General features: G+C 33.2%; 1 protein-coding gene across 1 annotated transcript in view; it reads right to left on the reverse strand.

Annotated features, from left to right (window-relative positions):
- LOC114327420 (dynein axonemal heavy chain 2) overlaps positions 1 to 21,757 on the reverse strand; it is a 221,610-nt gene that overhangs the window by 122,544 nt on the left and 77,309 nt on the right. The window contains exons 17-27 of the mRNA XM_050642537.1: positions 20,138 to 20,307; positions 18,818 to 19,010; positions 18,280 to 18,416; positions 14,136 to 14,322; positions 13,711 to 14,083; positions 8,957 to 9,195; positions 8,534 to 8,753; positions 5,459 to 5,621; positions 5,043 to 5,359; positions 2,570 to 2,766; positions 1,087 to 1,395 (exon numbers count right to left, since the gene is read on the reverse strand). Of these exons, the coding sequence (XP_050498494.1) occupies positions 1,087 to 1,395; positions 2,570 to 2,766; positions 5,043 to 5,359; positions 5,459 to 5,621; positions 8,534 to 8,753; positions 8,957 to 9,195; positions 13,711 to 14,083; positions 14,136 to 14,322; positions 18,280 to 18,416; positions 18,818 to 19,010; positions 20,138 to 20,307 (2,505 nt within the window). The remainder of the gene's footprint in view (positions 1 to 1,086; positions 1,396 to 2,569; positions 2,767 to 5,042; positions 5,360 to 5,458; positions 5,622 to 8,533; positions 8,754 to 8,956; positions 9,196 to 13,710; positions 14,084 to 14,135; positions 14,323 to 18,279; positions 18,417 to 18,817; positions 19,011 to 20,137; positions 20,308 to 21,757) is intronic.

A 21,757-nucleotide genomic window follows, 5' to 3' on the forward strand; every position in this document is an offset into this window, starting at 1 on the left:
GTTACGTAATACTTGAACGCTCCCTATGTAAAAAAATTAGCAAACCTCTAAATGGTCTACTTTTTGTTCAGAAAGTTTTTAAAAATTTTGAACTTTTAAAAAAAAATTAGATTGCAAAATTATTATGCAAAATCTATCAGGTCCATTTTAATTAAATTTGGTGGGCAATTTAAGTATATTGTAAGGATTTTATAATAGAATTAAGAAGGTTCTAAATGCAACCAAATAATTTAAGACATTTTTAACCAGTCGTGTATCATACAAAATTCAATTATCTTTATTTTATTTCACTACGACTTTGTTCCAAAATGAATCGTTTTAAAGTTATAAGCAATGAAAGTAGAAAAAATCGATGTTTTTCAAAAATTTTTAATATTTCAATTTTTTTATTAATGTTCCGAGCATATTTGAGAAGGATCATAAGTCGATTATAATTATTGAAGTTGTCACCTAACTTTATCCACGTTCACTCATTACGAAATCTGCTACAAGTATTTCAGCCATTTTAACAAAATTTATTTCGACTTTCTCATGTAACTCGTCCAAGAGATAATACATAAATGATAAATAACTTTTACACCACATTCAAAGAGGGTAATTTATACAGGTACATACCTGGAATACCGGTATTAGATTATCAACATCGTTAGTAATTACTTAGAAAAGTAAGTTACAAATTCACCGGTACTTGATGGGTTACCGCAAAATTACCTCCGCGCAAGAGTTACCAGTTGGCCTGTAATTAGGATGGGGGATTAAAATAGTTACGAATTCACCGGGACCCTAAAACTCAAAGAATAATACAACTGAGTACAGGTCTAACCAAAAGTTTTAAATTCAGGAAAAATTAAACGCTAGAAGACATGTAAAACAATAGAATTATTTAGAAAAACAATATCGATGTCCATTTTAGTGTTCAGTAGATGTTATTCTAAATCATTTTAGGACCTATCAGTGTAATTTTTATCTTCTTATGTTTTTCATTCCAGGATGTAGGAATTTTTTGTGTGTTGCTATATAATTTCACACTGTATGGCACTAGAACAAGAACAGAAATCACCTGTACTCATAAATAACAGAACTCACCTGTAAATTGTGTTCTTCCATATACTCAGTCATAGCAATATTCATATCCATATAATCGACCATGGGAATAACTACTCCTGGAAATATATCGGACATAATTCCATTAAAGAGGGGTAAATCGTCCGAAGTAAGTCTAGCTATATTCATATCTCTCATCGCCAAATATACCATCTGTTCCTCTGGCAAATTCGGCATTTGTCTTCTCTTTCTACCTGCGTATCTCAATAAGGCAACCATAGATCGTAGTCCAAAGTCGTAGTGGTCTTGTTTACTCAGTTGTTGGACAGCCAATCGATATAATGTAAATACCTGCGAATACATAGCAACATTTTGAAATTAAATAATCTAGAAATAGAGGAATTTGGTGCTCTGGACTGTAAGATGATTAGCAATTCAACCTCCAATCATAAATGGAACAAGACCATCATTCTCGAAAGGGATTAAGTAGGTACCTTGATGTTATCCTGTGCTGTTCTTAGGTAGATCACCTAGCTTAACAATAGGACAATCCATCCGAAGCTTAAATAAAAGAGGAAAGTTCGAAAGTGAGTCGAGCAGCCTGTCCCAGTAAAAATAAAGACGTTCATAGATCTGATTATAAACCTCGGAATAGAATAAAGACATTTGAAGACGCCTTTATCAAGGAAAAGGACTACTAGAAACAATACTTGTTGGATACAATGTTGGAATATTAAATCCGGGACAAACATAGATTAAGAGACACTTATTGAAATGATCACCTACAACTCATCTATAATCATCTATTTAAAGCAAAATTTATATATAACTAATTTATACCTCCTTCTCCCTCTTACTTCTTATATATATATATAGGCTCCTAAGGCCTGTTTCTTCTTCAGTACTAGCCTCATGTATGGTTTAGTCAGACCATATCTTCCTTTGTCTTACAACAGACATAGAGCAGAACAAGTAGTAAAGAATAATGCGATCAAGTATTTGAGGAAGCTAGGCAGCAAAAAAAGGAAGAAAAACTTAAACGACAAAACTAAACAACAAGATAAAACAAATTAAAGGAAACATGGCAGAGGCAACCAATAAAAGGAAGAGTGTATGAATAGAGAAGGAAACAGAAATAATTGTTGGAAATTTAAAGAAATACTAAAAACATAAAAATCTTATATCTTACGCAACAAAGAAGGGGATAACAGAATATGAAGCGGAGCAGGTAAAAGAGACATTCAAGCTTAAAAAATGTAGAAAAAAAAATAAAAAATAAGGGTAAGAAACCACGAAAATGGAGAAAATCAAGAGGAGGTATATGTGCAAGAGGAATAATAAATAAGTATCCAACCAAAAGAAAAGTGACGAAAGAAATCCAAAGGATAAAAAAGAGACACATAAAGAAATCCGCTCGGACAACCAATAACCTGTAACCAAAAGAGAAACAGTACCAATCCACCTCAGAATATGTGAAAGTGTAATAATGTATCTACCGAACCTATACCATAATTCGAATTTTTACCTTTCTGGCCAATTGTTTTGTATTTTGGAACCCATCGCTGAACAACACGTTCTCTGCGATAATATTGCTGTCTGGTACCATCATGGATATGGGTCTGAACATGGATTTAAGGTTATCTGGTAATTCTGTCCTACCGGCGTAGCCAGGATTCATGGTAATGAAAATGCCAACTGTGAGTTTCAGCTTAATTTCCAATCCTGAGAAACGGTAATTAAAAAACATTAAAGAATGACTAAAAATGACGGAGGGTGGCTCTTTTTAGCAGCAGAGGATATGGAAATAGGGGCATAATGTTCGTGTGGTATGTATCAATTGTGTAGAAGTTCAGCAATACCATGGCAAATATGATCATTCGGTTCATCAAATACAGATACTTACTAATGCAAATATTTGTCGATATTTATCATTATCCACATTATTCATAAAACATTTTTGAAGTTATACTTCTTTACCGGCGATATGAGGGTGAATTTTTATATGTTAAAACCTATGATCCCGGCGCATGCGCATTATAACTTTGTTCTGATTGGATGTTCAAATGACATGTCAAAAATTATTCAATATGGCGGCTGTGGCACAGCTGTAGTTAGATTATTTATGGTTGTTGCGTTTTAAAATTTGTGTGAAAAGAAACAACAAACAAAAGTTAGTTAATAGTTATACTGCCTTTTTAAATAGTTTTCATATAGGTAAAGAATGACTAAAAATGACGGAGGGTGGCTCTTTTTAGCAGCAGAGGATATGGAAATAGGGGCATAATGTTCGTGGGGTATGTATCAATTGTGTAGAAGTTCAGCAATACCATGGCAAATATGATCATTCGGTTCATCAAATACAGATACTTACTAATGCAAATATTTGTCGATATTTATCATTATCCACATTATTCATAAAACATTTTTGAAGTTATACTTCTTTACCGGCGATATGAGGGTGAATTTTTATATGTTAAAACCTATGATCCCGGCACATGCGCATTATAACTTTGTTCTGATTGGATGTTCAAATGACATGTCAAAAATTATTCAATATGGCGGCTGTGGCACAGCTGTAGTTAGATTATTTATGGTTGTTGCGTTTTAAAATTTGTGTGAAAAGAAACAACAAACAAAAGTTACTTAATAGTTATACTGCCTTTTTAAATAGTTTTCATATAGGTACCTATATTTTTGGACTTTTGGACAAGGAAAACTCATTCTAATTTGGTAAGTAGTTTTTATTATAATCATATTGTAATTATACATTTGGATTAGGTTGAAATACAGTAGAGCGTCGATTATCCGAACTAATTGGGGGACATAGGTGTTCGGAAAACCGATTTCTTCGGATAATCGAACTACAATATATTGATACATATTTATAGTCATACATATTTATCCACAAGTGAATAAAAGCCATATTTATATACCTACATATTTATTTATATCTTGATAATGACAACTAGCAACTAAACAAAAAAGTGCAGTCTTTGCAACAACATAATTATTTTGGATACAATATTGAAGAAAATTGAAGATATTTTAAGCGTCAATTACTAACGCTTGCTCGGTATTCGAGTGCGGGACGCGGGAGTCGATAGTTCGAATAAGCGGTCGTTCGGTTGATCGACGTTCGGATAATCGACGCTCTACTGTACATTTATTTTTTCAAGAATGGGGATTTTAGAGAGAAATCCCAAATTAGGTCCGATTTTTATTTTTAAATTATGATTTTTTGGCGTAGATTTATTTATCTAGTAGGTATGTAATGCTTTGATTTACATACTTAATTTGATTACCAACAAAAGTTCTACCAATCTTCATCTAATATATTGTTTTCTTACTGTTTTGTCATATTTTAATATTTTCTTCCACAAAATTTAAACTACATAATTTAATTATATTCAAAACATCTGTCAAACAGTAAAACGTTCAGTTACCCTATTTTTCCACATGACAAATAATGTGGAATTGGACGAGTGAGTCTAGGCGTCGATTACGAATCAAAGCGCCCCGAAGTTCACGGGTTCGATTCCCGATGCAAGTTTTTATTTTTTTTTATTTTTTTATGCATTTTATGATTGTAAGTATATTTGTTATATAATTTTTTTTTTCAGAAAATGCGTATTTAAAATTTTTGCCAACAATTATTATCGTTCAGAAATCATTTTTTCTTTGTGGCATTTTTCAATGTGTTTATGTGCGTTTTATTCTTTTATTTTTTTAAATTTTTATTATTGTCTTAAAAATCACATAATATGTAGTAGAAGTATAACTTCTTACGTGCGTACAAAGTACACACACATTCTTTTTTTATTATTAACAACCGTTATATGAAACGGATTTTCTGTGCCTCGTCTTTCAAGCAAGGTCTGTCTGAAGAGCTAAAAATAGCGAGACATGTGTCACAGAATGGTGAGTTAGACCAGGTGTGAACATTCGTTTTCATGTATTATTATGTTTCTTATATTACGAATACCAAAGTAGTTTATTACCTTCAAAAACAAACAGCCTTTCCTTTTGCGACACGGCAGACAAAATACACAAGATCTGCTGGGCAACTACGGACAACACTTCGATGTTGATTCTATTAAACTCGTCGAAGCATCCCCAAGCTCCGGTCTGAGCTAATCCAGAGAAACACTTGCCCATGCTCTTGTAGTCCAGCCCTTCTGAACAGTTGTTCACGATGACCCACATCCCCATGGCTTTGCCGAGATCTTTGACAGTTTCCGTTTTCCCTGTACCTGCGGGACCTTTGGGACTGCCTCCTCGATATAAATGGAGGGCGGTGGTTAAGGTGATGTAACATCTGAAAAAGGAATTTATCCGTTGGATTTATTTACCTATTTGCTAGTTTTCAGATAGATCAGAAATAGGTAGATCGATTTGATAGATCAGAAAAATCTACCTGTCTGTTAGGGGGGTTATCACTAGACGTCCTGAGTTTCCATTGTATTCATAACCGTACATGAAGCTTGTATTGGTCTGCCTTATAACGCAGTCATCCAAGTCTCTGTCCCAATAGAATCTAAGCTGGGAAAACCATTCAAATGCATTTGTATCACGGCAATCTAAAAGTCAAGTAACATAAAACGTAAAAAGAAGACAATATAATAAAAGTAAACTGACAAATTGAAGGGAAGGTCTTTCTACCACGAAGAAAATAAAAAAGGGTTCTTCTTGATGTGCCTACACGTGACGAATGTTGGCGATCATCATGGCAATCTTCACTTTATCTGCAGCAACGCGGAAAAGCTGCACAGATGTTGTATTGAACCAGGTTCTGAGGTTCTTTAATCAGGTTGTTCTTTTTTTTCCTGGACCTGGCTTTCCAAATATGTTTCCTTGTAGGATGGCTTGTAGGAGGGTATATCTGAATTTATATCGCATTGTGTGTGTATGTGTGTTAATTCGGAAGTTAGAATACTTAGGACACATTAGGGGAGAGTCGGCTAATGGTGCGCGTCGGGTAATTGTGCGCATCCAAATTTCTAATCTCCTATTTAATAAAATTGCAAAAACTATATTGTCGGGCCATCTAGTAGCAACTGCCATATCTATCCGACACAAACGAACGTCGGGAGATACTTTACCGGTTGGCAGTTATCGTTTGCATGTTTTCGCGTGGTATGATATTGTCTGTGTGACTGAGAAAATAAGCGATAACTTTTTTCTTGACAGAAATATAGTTTAAATAATACTTATATCCTTTATTTATTTACCATTATAAACACTGATGCAGTTAGTTTTGCTCGATAATTTTTTGTTTTTATCAAATTTTGTGTTATGTGGCGAAGTGTAACGTCGTTACCGGGAAGGTATATAAAGGCATTTTTTACGTTTTGTGACTGCGTCATAAAACGTAAACAAGCGTTAAACAACTGTCAAAGTAGAGAAAGGGGCAAAGAGAAAACCACGAAATTGAAAAAAAATACAAAAAGGAAAATTTTTGAACACAACAGCTCCGAAGTTATTTCAGAAAGTGAACTGTGCCATGATAATGAGTTGGAAGATCTCGTGTCAGATAAAAATGACTCTTTTGTATTGTCGTGATGGTAGCAAAAAAGACGAGGTATGGTGCAAGTGTTCGATATATTGTCAATGGTCTCATGCCATCTGTATACGACCAGATAGTCCAAAAGGATATATTATTTGTGACTTCTGCAATACTTAGATTTTTTTTAAATATCTGTAACTTGGTTTCTTAACTTTTTTCGTATATTTGTTTGTTCCTTTAATATTTATGTTCAATAAGCTACATTTTCGAAGGTCATTTTAAAGTTCTATTATTGCGCACAGTTATCCGACATATGCGCACCATTAGCCGAATAGGTCGGGCAATTGTGCGCATTACACTAATTAGAAATTTCGCCTCTCACTCTTCTACTGTTCAACTATTCATTAAATTCGGTCCCTACCAATGTACCTAAGCCTTTGAAGTATATCTTAAAAAAATTTTGGAAACTCAAATGCTTCAAGTTTGTGAAATATGAAATGTTGCCAAGCAAAAATGATTTTTGATATTTTGGGATGTGATTTTTATTCTTGAGTGTTTGGCTGAATTGCAAGTAGGTGGTAATGGTTTCCTCGCTTCTATATTGTTTGATGGCGATTTTCAGTTAGAACTTGTCTAGATTTTTCCTGTTATTCACGTTATTTGATTTGGTAAATTTGTATTTAATAACTTGCTCTTTTTGGAGCAACTTCAAGATACGCTATAAAATGAATCAAAAATTATATTTAAAATATGGGAAAATTATTTGAAAAGAAGAGAGGAAAATGAGGTTGTTAAAAGGAGATAAATGGTACAAAGAAAAAAAAAAGAGTGTATCTGTGTGTTTTTATTTTAACAGTGTAGGACGTTGCTTGAATATATAGAGTGAGTCTGTAATTTTAAATAAATTCAGTAGTTCAAATACTAATTGTTTTTTTGAAAAATGCTCAGACCTGTCGATTAGTATTTCAAATCGAAATGTTTTACATCCAATAATAATATATACAGGGTGTCCTAATTTGGAGATATGACGTCATCGTTGATTTTTTTAAATGGCAACACTGGTATTTTGATAGCTTTTCTGCTAGAGATAATAGATATACATAACTGCAAAATATCAAATTTTTATTCCCTACCTACCGTTTAGAAGATAATAAAAAATAACAAAGCTATGAAAATCAAGTAATCAAATAATTGAATTTAATTATTTTTATTAAGCAAATGCTCATAATGTTGCCATTGACTATTTGACAATATCTGAGAATATCCTTAAAATGGGGCAACATTATGATCAGTTGCTTAATTGAAATAATTAAATTCAATTATTTGATTATTGTTTTTCATAACTTTGTTATTTTTTATTATCTTCTAAATGGTAGGGAATAAAAATTTGATATTTTGCAGTTATGTATAACTTTACAGACTCTATCAGAAAAGCTATCAAAATACCAGTGTTGCCATTTAAAAAAAATCAACGATGGCGTCATATCTCTAAATTGGGACACCCTGTATACATTATTATTGTATGCAAAACTTTCGATTTGAAATACTAATCGACAGGTCTGAGCATTTTTCAAAACAGCAATTAGTATTTGAACTATTGAATTTATTCCAAATTACAGAGATAATTTTATTATTTTTTATTATCTTGTAAATGGTAGAGAATAAAAATTTGATATTCTGCAGTTATGTATAACTTTAGACACCCTATTAAAGTAGCTATCAAAATGACAGTATTGCCATTTAAGAAAATCAACGATGACGTCATATCTCTAAATTGGGACACCCTGTATACATTATTATTGTATGTAAAAAAAAATCGATTTGAAATACTAATCGACAGGTCTGAGCATCTTTCAAAAAACAATTAGTATTTGAACTTTGAACTATTGAATTTATTCCAAATTATAGACTCACTCTGTATAGAATGAAATATGCTCAACCAATCCATACAAATCTGGAATCAAGAAGGAGAAAACGTTAACTTACTTGCTTTATATAATCTATCAATGACGTCCCTCGAATGAATTTCTATCGTAATAAGAGCGTTGGTCTTCAGTCTTTGTAATTTCGTCAGTTCTTTTCTGCTGAGTTCTGATAATTTGTTTAGCACTTGATTTTGCTTTTTTCGGAGCCTCTTCAGAGGTTTTTTGCTTTCTAGGATTTTTGAGTGTACTAAAGCCCGCGTACAGTCTGTAGTCCATTGAATCTGAAATAAATATGTTGTATTGGCACATAACCATTATAATAGCCACTGTAATAATAACCATAGAAATTGTAGACAGACACTACTAGATACACCAGCTTGGAAGCAAGTCGATTAACAAGGCTAGAAATTATCAGAACCTGTAAAGTTATCTAACCTGTCTACGTAAGCAAAGTTCAAGGATGTTTATAAATAATGGAACTTACCAAGCTACAAGCGTTACATAACTGCCCGCAGTTATTCATCAACCATCTATCCCGTTTGTTAAGGTTTTTCTTTAGATCACTTCTAATCGGTTTAAAAAGCGTCTTTAACGTGACCTGCATCGCTGTTTCCAATCGCCCCAACCATTCTTCTGACGGACCCTCTATGAAGAAGACTTTGGAAAATTCAATAAACTCACCGTCGTCAGAAAACATTCCTACACATTCTTGCTTATTGGCACCTACAACGATCGACCATATTTTAAATTATTCTTATATAAAAAATGACTTAGTCGATATTCAATCAACAACTTGACACTATAATTGACTATAATCAGAGAATACAGTAAGCGAATGGGATTAGAGGTTAATATGTACCAAAAAGACCAAATTCATGATCATTCCGGATGCACTTGAAAACTCCACCATAACACTGAATACCAAGTACATTGAAGGAGTGAGCAAATTGAAATACCTGGGAACGTGGCTTTTTGAAGACTGGGCAACGGACAGGGAAGCAAAATACCACATTGAGCAAGCTCGACAAGCCACCGGACAGACTTGTTCAAAATTTCGCAGGGACTAAAGCAGGGAGATGGGCTGGCCCCAACATTGTTTAACCTGGCACTGGAGTATGCGGTTAGGCAAATGCAAACTGGACGAGGAAACCTACTGACCAACCGAACGATTCAACTGGCCGCTTATGCCGATGATATTAATATTATGAGTAGAACATCAACAGGAGCACAGGAAACATACACAGACTTAGAAATACAAACAAAAATGCTAGGTCTGGAAATTAACACAGAAAAAACAAAAATAATGACTCAGACGAGAAGAAATATAGTCCCACAAAACATTATACATGAAGATGACATTAAAACGGTTGGAAAGTTTACATACCTGATTGTAGAAATATATGCCGACGGATCAGAAGATGGAGAAATACGAAAGAGAATAACGCAGACAAACAGAGCTTATTTTGCCCTCTCCCATATATTTCGGTCTAAAAATGTCCACCGAAATACAAATATGAGAATCTATAAAACTTTAATTCGACGAATAACATGCTATGGCAGTGAAGACTAGGTCCTGAAAGAAACGTCCAAAAACAAACTCGACACATTCGAAAGGAAAGTACTGAGAAGAAAACTAGGTCCTGCGAGGGAAAACGGAATCTTCAGAAGTCGATACAACAACAAACTTTATCAACTTTATAAGGAAGCACCCCTGTCAAACTTCATTAGAATACAAAAATTTGCAATGGGCCGGATATGTGATAAGAACGGGAGAGGATAGGCTACCAAAAAGAGCACTGAATGCTAGAATGCAGGGAAAGAGATCGGTTGGAAAGCCAAGAAAGCGCTGGGAAGACACAGTAAACAGCGACGCACAAGCCCTTTTAGGAGTCGGTGTATGGAGAAGAGCAGCCACAGACAAGCAAGGGTGGAGGCAAAAAATAAAGGAGGTCAAGGCTCAATTTGGGCTGTAGTGCCGTAGAAGAAGAAGAAGAAGAAGCTCGACAAGCTTTCGTAAAATTCAGGAATGTACTGACCTGTTCAGAGTTCGATCTTCAACTGAGACTAAGGTTTACTAAGTGCTACGTATGGTCGGTGCTGCTATATGGCGTAGAGGACTGGACACTCAAAACGAGGGATATAAACACATTAGAAGGCTTCAAAATGTGGCTTTATCACCGTATCCTAATGATACCCTGGACGGCGAAAGTCACAAATGTAGATGTCCTTAAGAGAATCAACCAAGAACGCCAACTTTTCGAAACCATCAAGAACGGGAAAATGGCGTATCTGGGTCACAACATATAATCGAGGGTAAAATTGAAGGCAAGAGAGGAATAGGACCCAAGAAAAAAAATGTCCTGGCTCCGAAACATAAGGCAATGGACAGGGATTAACGCCATACAATATCTGATACACATTGCAAGAAGCAGATAGTTAATGGAAAATTTGATCGCTAACATCCATTAGTGGATTTGCATCTGAAGACGAAGAAAAAAAAATGAAATGAAAGATGGTTGGATGGATGGAACAATGTCACGAAATAGAGGAACATGAATAGAAATGTGATAGTTTCACTATTTATCCGAAAGTGAAGGAAATGACGTCGGGAAAACAAAATAATATACATGATATAAAAGACTCGAACGGTAACATTCTCACAGATATAAAATAACAACTAAACAGATGAACAGAATACATAAAAGAACTATTCGGGGATGACAGACAACAAATCATAGCTGAGGAATCTGAAGAATCGGGACCAAAAAGGAAAAAAGGCTACAGGTCCGGATAAAATCCAGATTGAGTTTCTTAAACTGATCGATGAATAATTTTATCAAAAGAATGGTTAGTTTCCATACTCGTAATTATTCCTATTCGCGGTGTGCAAGTACTTGGAAGGGAAACGAGAAACGACAGTGCGCGAGTCGCGGAGAAATATTGCAACTATCGTAAATAATTCATATTGCCAATTGAAATTGTCAAATTGACGTATATTTCATACCTTCTGTCATTGAAGCAGAAAAATTATATATTGCTCCACAATATTGATATGGTATGCAATTATTATATAAAGGTAAATTTAATTAATTGTATTTTGAGTGCAGTACTGCATTTTAATAACTAATTTTATTTACTACATACAATTGTTCACGTTTTCATAACATAACCTGAATCTTATTTTTTCTTCTTACTATTTTTTTGGACTATGGCCTTGACAATTATCCAGTAACCAGGACTAATATAATTGGCCAATATAATTAAAAGTGCGAATAAAAGTACAGAGCGAAGAAATAGGGGTCGCTTTGCCGAACTTGCACGGTCCCAATAAGCAAAATGCAAAATAATGCTCAGAACACCGTACAATTGCAATAATGAGCCAAGCTTTGTATTTCACGAATAATCCACAACATAATTTACAGAAAGCTGGATGATGATGAAAAGCTTCAGAAACGGCACGGGAAGAAGGGAAGTATTATTCGGTATAAATATGCTCATGCAAAGAAATCTAGACATGAACCAAGACATGTACACATGCTTTATTGATTTTGAAAAAGCATTTGACAAGGTACAGCACGATAAATTAATTAACATCTTAAAACTGAACAACATCGACAGCCGCGACATCAGAGTAATTTCAAACGTCTACTGAAACCACAAAGTCAAAATAAGAATAGTTGAGGATCAACTGTTGGAAGAAATAGAAATTTCTTCAGGGCGTAAGACAGGGCTATATATTGTCACAACTGCTGTTTAATGTACAGTATGATGCAAATGAAAGGAATAAATTCGTTATTTCGTAAACCAGCGAGCGACTGCAAGGAAAAATCCCGAAACAAGTCGTTTTTTATTTCTAAATTATGATATTTTGGCATATATGTCATATTAGTAACGTCATCCATCTGGGCGTAATGACGTAATCTATGATTTTTTTAAATGGGAATAGGGGTCGTGTGCTAGCTCATTTGAAAGGCTATTTAATTCTCTATTCAGTAATATAAACATTTACATAATTATTTATACAGGGTATCCAAAAAATTTTTTTTAGTAAAATTATTTGACAAAGAAAATAGAAGAATGTATGTAATTTATTTGATTCAAAATACATTTTACTGTTGTTCTGAAGCTATTTCCTTGTGGCATTTTTATAATTAAGTATTTTATATGGGAAATAAACCACAATTTTACTAAAAAATGAATTTATTAACGTTTCGAAGCCCAAATCGGGTTTCGTTGTCAAAATACAAAATACTATTGTATTTTGACAACGAAACCCGATTTGGGCTTCGAAACGTTAATAAATTCATTTTTTAGTAAAATTGTGGCTTATTTGCCATAGAAAATACTTAATACATTTTACTGTTACCCGAAAACAGAAAAAAATGTTTATTTTACAAATAAACATTGCTTTTCGATTAAATTCAATGTTCAAGCCAGCTCCCACCAACCACCTTCGTCTTGGAAGTTTGAACATTTAATTTAAGCGAAAAGTAATGTTTATTTGTGAAATAAACATTTTTCTCTGATTTGTGACAGCAATAAAATGTATTTTGAATTAAATAAATTACATACATTCTTCTTTTTTTTTGTCAAATTATTTAATTTAATAAATTTTTTTGACACCCTTTATAAATAATTATGTAAATGTTTATATTACTAAATAGAGAATTGAATATCCTTTCAAATGAGCTAGCACACGACCCCTATTCTTATTAAAAAAATAATCGATTACGTCATCACGCCCAGATGGATGACGTCGCTAGTATGCCATATATGCCAGAATATAATAATTTAAAAAGAAAAATCGACCTGTTTCGGGATTTTTCCGAAAAGTCACCGGTTTGCGAAATAACGAATTTATTCCTTTCATTTGCACCATACTGTATACAATGATAGGTTCACTAAGAACCGGCAAAATAACGCAAAGACGGAAAACATAATACGTTGTGAAACACAAACAGATGAAACTAGTAGAGGTGGAAAATTATCAATAGAAACCTATAATTAAAAAATATAAGCGCAAAAGCAAAAAATTTTCAATTTTTTTCAGATTTCGTTAAATAGAAAATTAAGCACAAGGTTTTCGATTGAAGCATATAGTGATTATTGATACACGGTACATCCTGAAGTGATTAAAACAAAAAAAATACTCCTATGGAAAATGCCCTATTCAAAACAGATCCCGCCTGTACTAATAGACATAATTTGATAATGAACAAAAACTTGTCTTATACATACCTACATTTTTTAGTATTTTGATCTTGATTATATTATCAAAGAGCTTTTTCAAATGCTGCTGAACCAGCTCAGGTTTTCTTGAGTTCCCAAGAATCTCCAACATATCGTCGTTGGAAATAAAATAAAACCTGGGGAATATGTGACGCTTCGTTTCCAAATATTTCTCCAAAGCTCTTTGAAGTAGATCTAACCTTTCGAACATTTTGTTTAGTTTGTTTAACAGATACGGAGGTGGTCGGAAATGAGTGGCCTTTAGAGCTGATTTAGAAAAATACAACCTAGTAGTGATATCTACCCAAGTCTCGGTCAGATGATCAAAATCTTCTCTTTCTTTCGGTAACTGCTTCCTGATGTCTTCGCCAAAAAATATGTTCTGAAACATGAATAAATAGAAAGGACTGGTAGACGATAAAATTTTGTTGTACCTCTAGATAAAGCCATTCTCTTTGAACTTGCAGAGCCATTTCTAGACATTCCATAATATAAGACAATCCTCTTTCCCATCTGTCCACTTCTTTGGTGAACGGTTCCACGAACCGTGTACTCTTCATTATGGAGAGTTGCATGAGATTTTCTTCCAGCACTTGAAAGCATTCGTCCACAGATTTAATCCTGTTAAATAGGTCAAAATGTTAATTTTTATTTTTTTAGTTCTGGTTAAGAGGATGGGTACGCATTTTCGGCTGCAATGCTATTCAAATGGAGATTCATTTTTTTCGAATCCTGAGAAAAGTAATAAGTATTTTTGAAAAATTTAAACGCAGAATGAAAGACTACGTTCTTACCGAGGGCCGAAAGTCCCTAAAAACTTCTATAATGTTTATTTTAATAAGTTACAGGGGTGAAAAACTAAGAGAAAATTTAGTGTGATTTTTAATTTCAAATATCTCATTCAAAATAAACTTTTTATTTATTCTAAGGGACTTTCGGCCCTCGGTAATAATCTAGTCTTTCATTCTACGTTTAAATTTTTTAAAAGTATTTATTAGTTTTTTCAGGATTCGAAAAAAATGGACACCATGTCCGTGGTAATATTTTCCAAATCTATCTTTGTCTTACAACGCACTCAGTCGAATATAATATTGTCAGTCAGACATTGACAATCAGTGACAATTTTAAATATTTGACATGGCATCGGGAATATTTTGAGTTGTTGATTAAATAATAATGATGTGGGTGTCCCGAAAAGATTGGTCATAAATTATACCACAGATTCTGAGGTCAAAAATAGGTTGATTGAACCTAACTTTCCTATATACAATAGTGCACACAAAAAAAGTTACAGCCCTTTGAAGTTACAAACTGAAAATCGATTTTTTTTCATATATCGAAAACAGAGATTTTTTATTGAAAATTGACATGTGGCATTATTACAGTAGCAACGTCTTAAAAAAAATTAAAGTGAAATTTGTGCACCCCATAAAAATTTTATGGGGGTTTTGTTCCCTTAAACCCCCCAAACTTTTGTGTACGTTCCAATTAAATTATTATTGTGGCACTATTAGATAAACACAATATTTTTAAAACTTTTTTGCCTCTCAGTACTTTTTCGATAATCCAGTGTTTATCGAGATATTTTGAATATTTGTCGAATCCACCACATATGTGTATATGGTTAAGTACGATTATACAGATCTGTTAATAATCTGAAAATTTATTTATAATTTACATTATTAGGTATATTTTGAAAAAAAACCACATCTCGATAAAAGGTGACATCAAAAAAAAGACTAAGGGGCAAAACAGTTTTAAAAACACTATGTTTACTTAATGGTACCACAATAATAGTTTAATTGGAACGTACACAAACATTTGGGGGGTTTAAAGGAACAAAACCCCCATAAAATTTTTATGTAAACCTATTAAAAAAGAAGCCGCATCCCGATAAAAACTGGCTTATCTAAAAAATACTAGGAGACAAAAAAGTTTTATAAATGTTGTGTTTAACTAATGGTACCACAATAATGAATTAATTGGAACGTACACAAAAGTTTTGGGGGGTTTAAGGGAACAAAACCCCCATAAAATTTTTATGGGGTGGACAAATTTCACAATAATTTTGTTTTAAGATGTTCCTGCCATAAGAATGCCCGTGTCCATTTTCAATAAAAAATCTCCAATAGTTTTCGATATATTGAAAAAAATCGATTTTCATTGTGTAACTTCAAAGGGCTGTAACTTTTTTTATGAGCACATTTGTACTAAGGTAAGTTAGGTTCAATCGAACTATTTTTGACGCCAGAATGTGTGGTATAGTTTATGACCAATCTTTTCGGGACACCCTGTATGTATAGTGTATTTGATAAAGTTATTTATTGTGTATTATTTGTGGAAGATCCAAGCAGAGAATACATCAGGATAATATATTCTGTGATCCAAGTATTTTGCTGTTAAAGATGTTCAAAATTGTAAGCGTTCCATAGTAACAATATATTATTAAAAAATCACTTTAACACGTTTTCTCTTTTCTCGATTGAGTATTAGTTTTTGTTGTACGTATAAATTATTACCATCAATGAATACGTAGTTAGTGAAAAAATGATCACATTTATTAACTAAATTAATAATTTGCAATTATATAAATAACAGTTATCCAAGAACATTCAAAAGCCATCTCTTTAACTTAATGATGACATTTTCAAGTAGAATGACATTCTAGTAATGTTTACATATCCATACCAGTGTGAATTTTACTACACGTAATTTGCCGTGTAAAGACAGAAAAAGTAGGGATAGCCGTAAAATATTTGCAAATTATGTACCCATGGCCTTAAGAAAAATAAGAAGAGGAGATTATCAGTTGTGCTCTCAGTCAAACAACTATTTATTTGTTCCAAAAAACATCAAAAAATGTTTACAACTTTACTATACCCTATTTTTAAACCGGGAGGAGTAAATTCATAAGACAGATTCATACCCAACAATGTCACTACACAAATCACCAAATAAATTTTCTTTTTTGGTTGATCATGTCGACCTTCGACGGAATCCATAAATATTAGATATATTATACTAGTAGGTCGCTAAAGAGTACTAAAGTTAACCTATGAAATGCCAATAGGGCATTCCAACATGCTGTCAAAATTAAATCAATCTAACAGTGGGGAGGCAAACATAAATTCTATCAGATCCTAATGTGTTTTAGATCATTTTAGTTGCATTTCTTTTTAATTTTTTTAAAAGGAATAATTTAACATTCTCACTAGAAGAATTAATTTTAAAAGATAATATGTCTCATTTCTGTTGTGTTTTGAAGTGTGGAATGCTAAGTATTCATGATAAAGTTCAGTTTTATCGGTTACCATCAGTGCTACATTTTAAGCATAAAATAACTAAAGAAGTTATCATCTGAGAGACAAAAACATAAAACAACTAAATAAGTCATTATCTGAGAGACAAGAACAATGGCTAAATGCTATAAAATAACCTATAAAAATGCTAAATAACTAACTGTGTCCACGTTTGTAAACTTAACGTGTGTACTTACGCTTGGAAAACGTCTAGACCGTAGATTAACTCAGATCCTTGGAGGGAAAGTGGACCTATATTATTAATTTTACCAATCTTTTGCTTGTACCTACCACCTACCACTGTGCGTCTAGGTACCTAGGTACTAGTAACATTAATTTGTATTGTCTACCAACAACTTTATATGCACTCATGCTTATTTATTCACTGCTTAAAACTAAATACAATCGTTCAAGTACTTCTACCACTAAAAACTAACAAAATCTACAACAAAATGTTCGGAAAATACAATTAAAAAACTGTTAACGATAAAAAACTTAAGAAACATGTGGTGCAAATAATATAAACAAACACAATGTTTGTCAGTTTGCCTCCCAAATGTCAAAGTCTTGGAATGCCCTATACGCTGTGAGCTCGTACGTAGAAGGGATATTTACAAATTCGCGAGCGCCAGTAGTGACAAGTCTGTAAACGATTACTGGAAATTTGACATAAATGTCAAAGTGATTAATTTAAAATTAAAATTAAAAACATTAATTATAAAAAGTATTAGTTTGTCAAAGATGTGTTATATATTTTTACCTTAAATATACAATACGTTTTAAATACTGAATTTAAGTTTTTTTAATGTTCCGTAATATCTAATTATAAATTAATATATCAATCTTACCGCCATCTACACGATAATTGTGAAAGTATCCGAAGTAAGAAATTCATATTTTATCAATAGAACGTCAAAATGATTAGCAAAATCTTAAAAAAATCGATTATAATTTAATTACTTTTTTGCGTTGTAAATATTAAGCGATAACAATTAAATAATAAATTTAAAAATTACCAGTGAAAGTTGATTAGTAATCCGCCAGGAGCGACACCAGCGAAGCTCACAGCGTATAGTGTCAAAATTTCATAAATGCCAATAGTGTCAAAATTTCATAACAGTGGCATAGAATAGGAAACAATTGTTTCCTATTCTGTGACAGTGGAATAACCTTGCCTGAGGTTGGACCAATTACATACAAGCATTACGGCGCGTTAAATTTGAATTATTCCTCCTAGATTAAAAACAGGTTATCGTATGTCACAGGTAATAGTCAGTACCTATATAAATGTCGTTCTTTATACGGAATCATCTCAAACTTCATAGTTTCCCAGGTCTTAGAAATGGCAGCAATACCATTTTCAATCTGTAATTCCATGGTAGCAGCATTGGATATTTCGTTTATTTCTTCAGCGAACTAAAACGATACATTAGAAGATTGTGATTATAGCTATAAAAAAATTCTTATGATGGAGAATGAAAAATAAAGGAACAATAAAGAAATGAAAAACAAAAGAAAGGAAAAGAAGGGAAACCAGATGAAATGAAAATAAGCGAGAGAGCAACGAAAAGTGAAAGAGGATTAAGTAAACAAGGGAGATGAAAATGATAAGGCGGAAAAAAGGTAAAGCAAAAAAAATGAAAGGAAAGGAACGCCTGCAATAATACACAACATGAAGCAAAAGAAGGTTGGAAAATAGAAGAGAGAGAGAGAGAGAGAGAGAGAGAGAGAGAGAGAGAGAGAGAGAGAGAGAGAAGAGATAGCTTGACTAAATATATAAAAGAGGTTCGTTCGGGATTCAATATTCATCTCATTACCTTGTGTAGTTCCATTGCGTATATTGCTTCCAGGTTAAAATCTTTAGAAGTTTCGTCAAAATCGACTTCTACAACTTTCCGTACTTTATCCCAATGCCTCGTTCGCATAGCTGGATTTTTCAGATCTCCTATTAATGGAAGAGTTCTTCTAAAGGCATCTACGCGAGCTCTAGTGTCATCAATTATTGTCCACCTATATCAAAGTTTTTTTAAGAAACTAATTATAGGACAGAGCAAAAAGAATTAGTAACAGGATGTAACCCATTGTAAAAGGAAGAATATATAAAGTCAGTTCGCTAAACTCGAGACACAACTGGCTAGTGATTTTAGTAAGTAATTTTGCCAATTTGGTGAAATTGGCAAAAAATAATTACTAAATAGTTAATAATTACTAAATAGTTAATAATTACCAAATAGTTAGTAATTTTGTCAATTTTGACAAAATTGACTAAGAACAAAAAAAATACCGACTAAAATCACTAGCCAGTTGTGTCTGAGTTTAGCGAACCGACCGTGACCCGTCAAAATAGCCCGGTCAAAACAGCCCCGTCAAAAAAGCCCCGTCAAAATAGCCCGAACACATAATAGCCTCGACAAAATAGCCCGCAAACAAAATAGCCCCGACAAAATAGATCGCACACAAAATAGCCCCGGTCAAAACAGCCCCGGCTAAAATAGCCACGGCTAAAACAGCCTCTTATAAACAATTACATAATTATTTATACAAGGTGTCCAAAAACTTTTTTTAATTTAAATTATTTGACAAAAAGGAAGAATGTGTTTAATTTATTTAATTTCAAATTTCCAAGAGGCAGGTAAGACAGGACTCGAGTTCTCTGAAAAGATCATTCTTATTTAATGTGGTTAAGATAAACATCTGAATAGAGGATAACTACCATTTCCGAAAAAATTTATTTTTAAGGAATTATTTCATAATGAATTCTGAAGGGAGCTTTTCTGTCGGGGCTATTTTGTCGGGGCTATTTTGTCGGCGGGCTATTATTCCGCGGCTATTTTGTCTGCAGGCTATTTTGTCGGAGCTATTTTGTGTGCCGGGTATTATGTCGGGGCTATTTTGTCGGAGCTTTTTTGACGGGGCTATTTTGATGGGGTACCGCGAACCGACTATACCAAGAATTAAAGGAAAAATTATTTTTAGGACTTGTAGTTTTGCGGAAATGGTTATAAACCCTTTTTTATCTTTTCTTCCTTGGGTTCTATCCTGTTTCTACTTTGTTTCACTTTTACCACTTTCAAATGCTTTAGCTCTGGTCTAATAAACCTAATATAAAACAAAAAATAAACAGCACCAGAACGTACCCCTTTTCTTTGAACTCCCTTGACAGTTTCGTTAGTTTTCTAAAGAGGTTTTGAGCAGTTTCCTCCATTTCTACTGTCTCTATAGCCCAAAATTCTCCCGATTTGTACTTCTCCCATGCCGTATCCCATTCGTCCACTATAGTCCACACGATTTCTAAGGTAGTCAGTTCCTTAAATATGTCAAAATATGTTTAGTTAATGTTAATATCATAAAAACCAAGTTTCCATTTATCACCAGATCATAGTCCCATAATAGCCACAATTAGCACAACGGTGATAATAAAAAACCAACACCTCGACTGCACAATTTCAAAACAAACTAGGACTCTTAGGCAAATCTAGGCAAATCATAGCGCATGAAGTAAATCTCTTAGTGAGATTGCAAACTCCCAATCAGACAGAAACAGAAACCAGTGATCTAATCAACTTACATCAAAATGTTGCCAAACAGTCTACCTATCAACCTGGGCAAAAAAATTTAACCAATATGGCTTTTGAAATAAAAAAACTAGTAGTAGAAAAAGGAAAAGCCAGATCAATCTGACCAAAAACTCACAAACCAGACGACAGGACAATTTATACTACCAAAACTAGGAAATTAAAAACAACATAACAGATGAAAAACAACTCATTTGAAAAATATGAATCAAACCTTTCCCGTCTAGATAAATCTATCTTGAAACCAATCAAAAACAAAAATCAACCAATAAATATTTCACCTCCAATTCGGAAAAACTCAACACCACCAGGACCATGGGCAAAAGCAACAAAGAAATGATATCTATATTTACCGAACATCGTGACCCGTCAAAATAGCCAGGTCAAAACAGCCCCGTCAAAAAAGCCCCGTCAAAATAGCCCGAACACAAAATAGCCCGCAAACAAAATAGCCCCGACAAAATAGATCGCACACAAAATAGCCCCGGTCAAAACAGCCCCGGCTAAAATAGCCTCTTAGAAAACACCTCCATTAAAAAGTTTTACCTTTTAACGGAGTACCATTTATTTTAAATTACTATTCTAATTGGGAAATAAGCCACAATTTACTTTTTTTTATTATTTTATTAACGTTTCGACTTCCACTTCGGACGTCGTTGTCAAAATACAAAATATTAATAAATTATACAAAAATGTTGTTGCTCAGTAAAAAAATTCTTCTAATAATTTAATTTAATCTGACTCATTCATATCAGCCATTCAGACGTACAATATGGTGCAAATGGAAGGAATAAATTCGTTATTTCGTAAACCCGCAACGTTAAGGAAAAATCCTGAAATAGATCGATTTTTATTTTTAAGCTCATTTGAAAGGTTATTTAATTCTCTATTTAGTAATATAAACAATTACATAATCATTTATACAAGGTGTCCAAAAACTTTTTTTAATTTAAATTATTTGACAAAAAGGAAGAATGTATTTAATTTAATTTAAAATGCATTTTACTGTTACCCGAAAACAGAAAAATGTTTATTATAAATAAACATTGATTTTCGCTTAAACTAAATGTTCAAACTTCCAAGAGGCAGAGAAGACAGGACTCGAGTTCTCTGAAAAGATCATTTTTATTTTTTAATATGGTTAAGATAAACATCTGAATAGAGGATAATTACCATTTCCGA

This window comes from Diabrotica virgifera, chromosome 2, assembly GCF_917563875.1.
Source record: "Diabrotica virgifera virgifera chromosome 2, PGI_DIABVI_V3a".
Taxonomy (NCBI): domain Eukaryota; kingdom Metazoa; phylum Arthropoda; class Insecta; order Coleoptera; family Chrysomelidae; genus Diabrotica; species Diabrotica virgifera.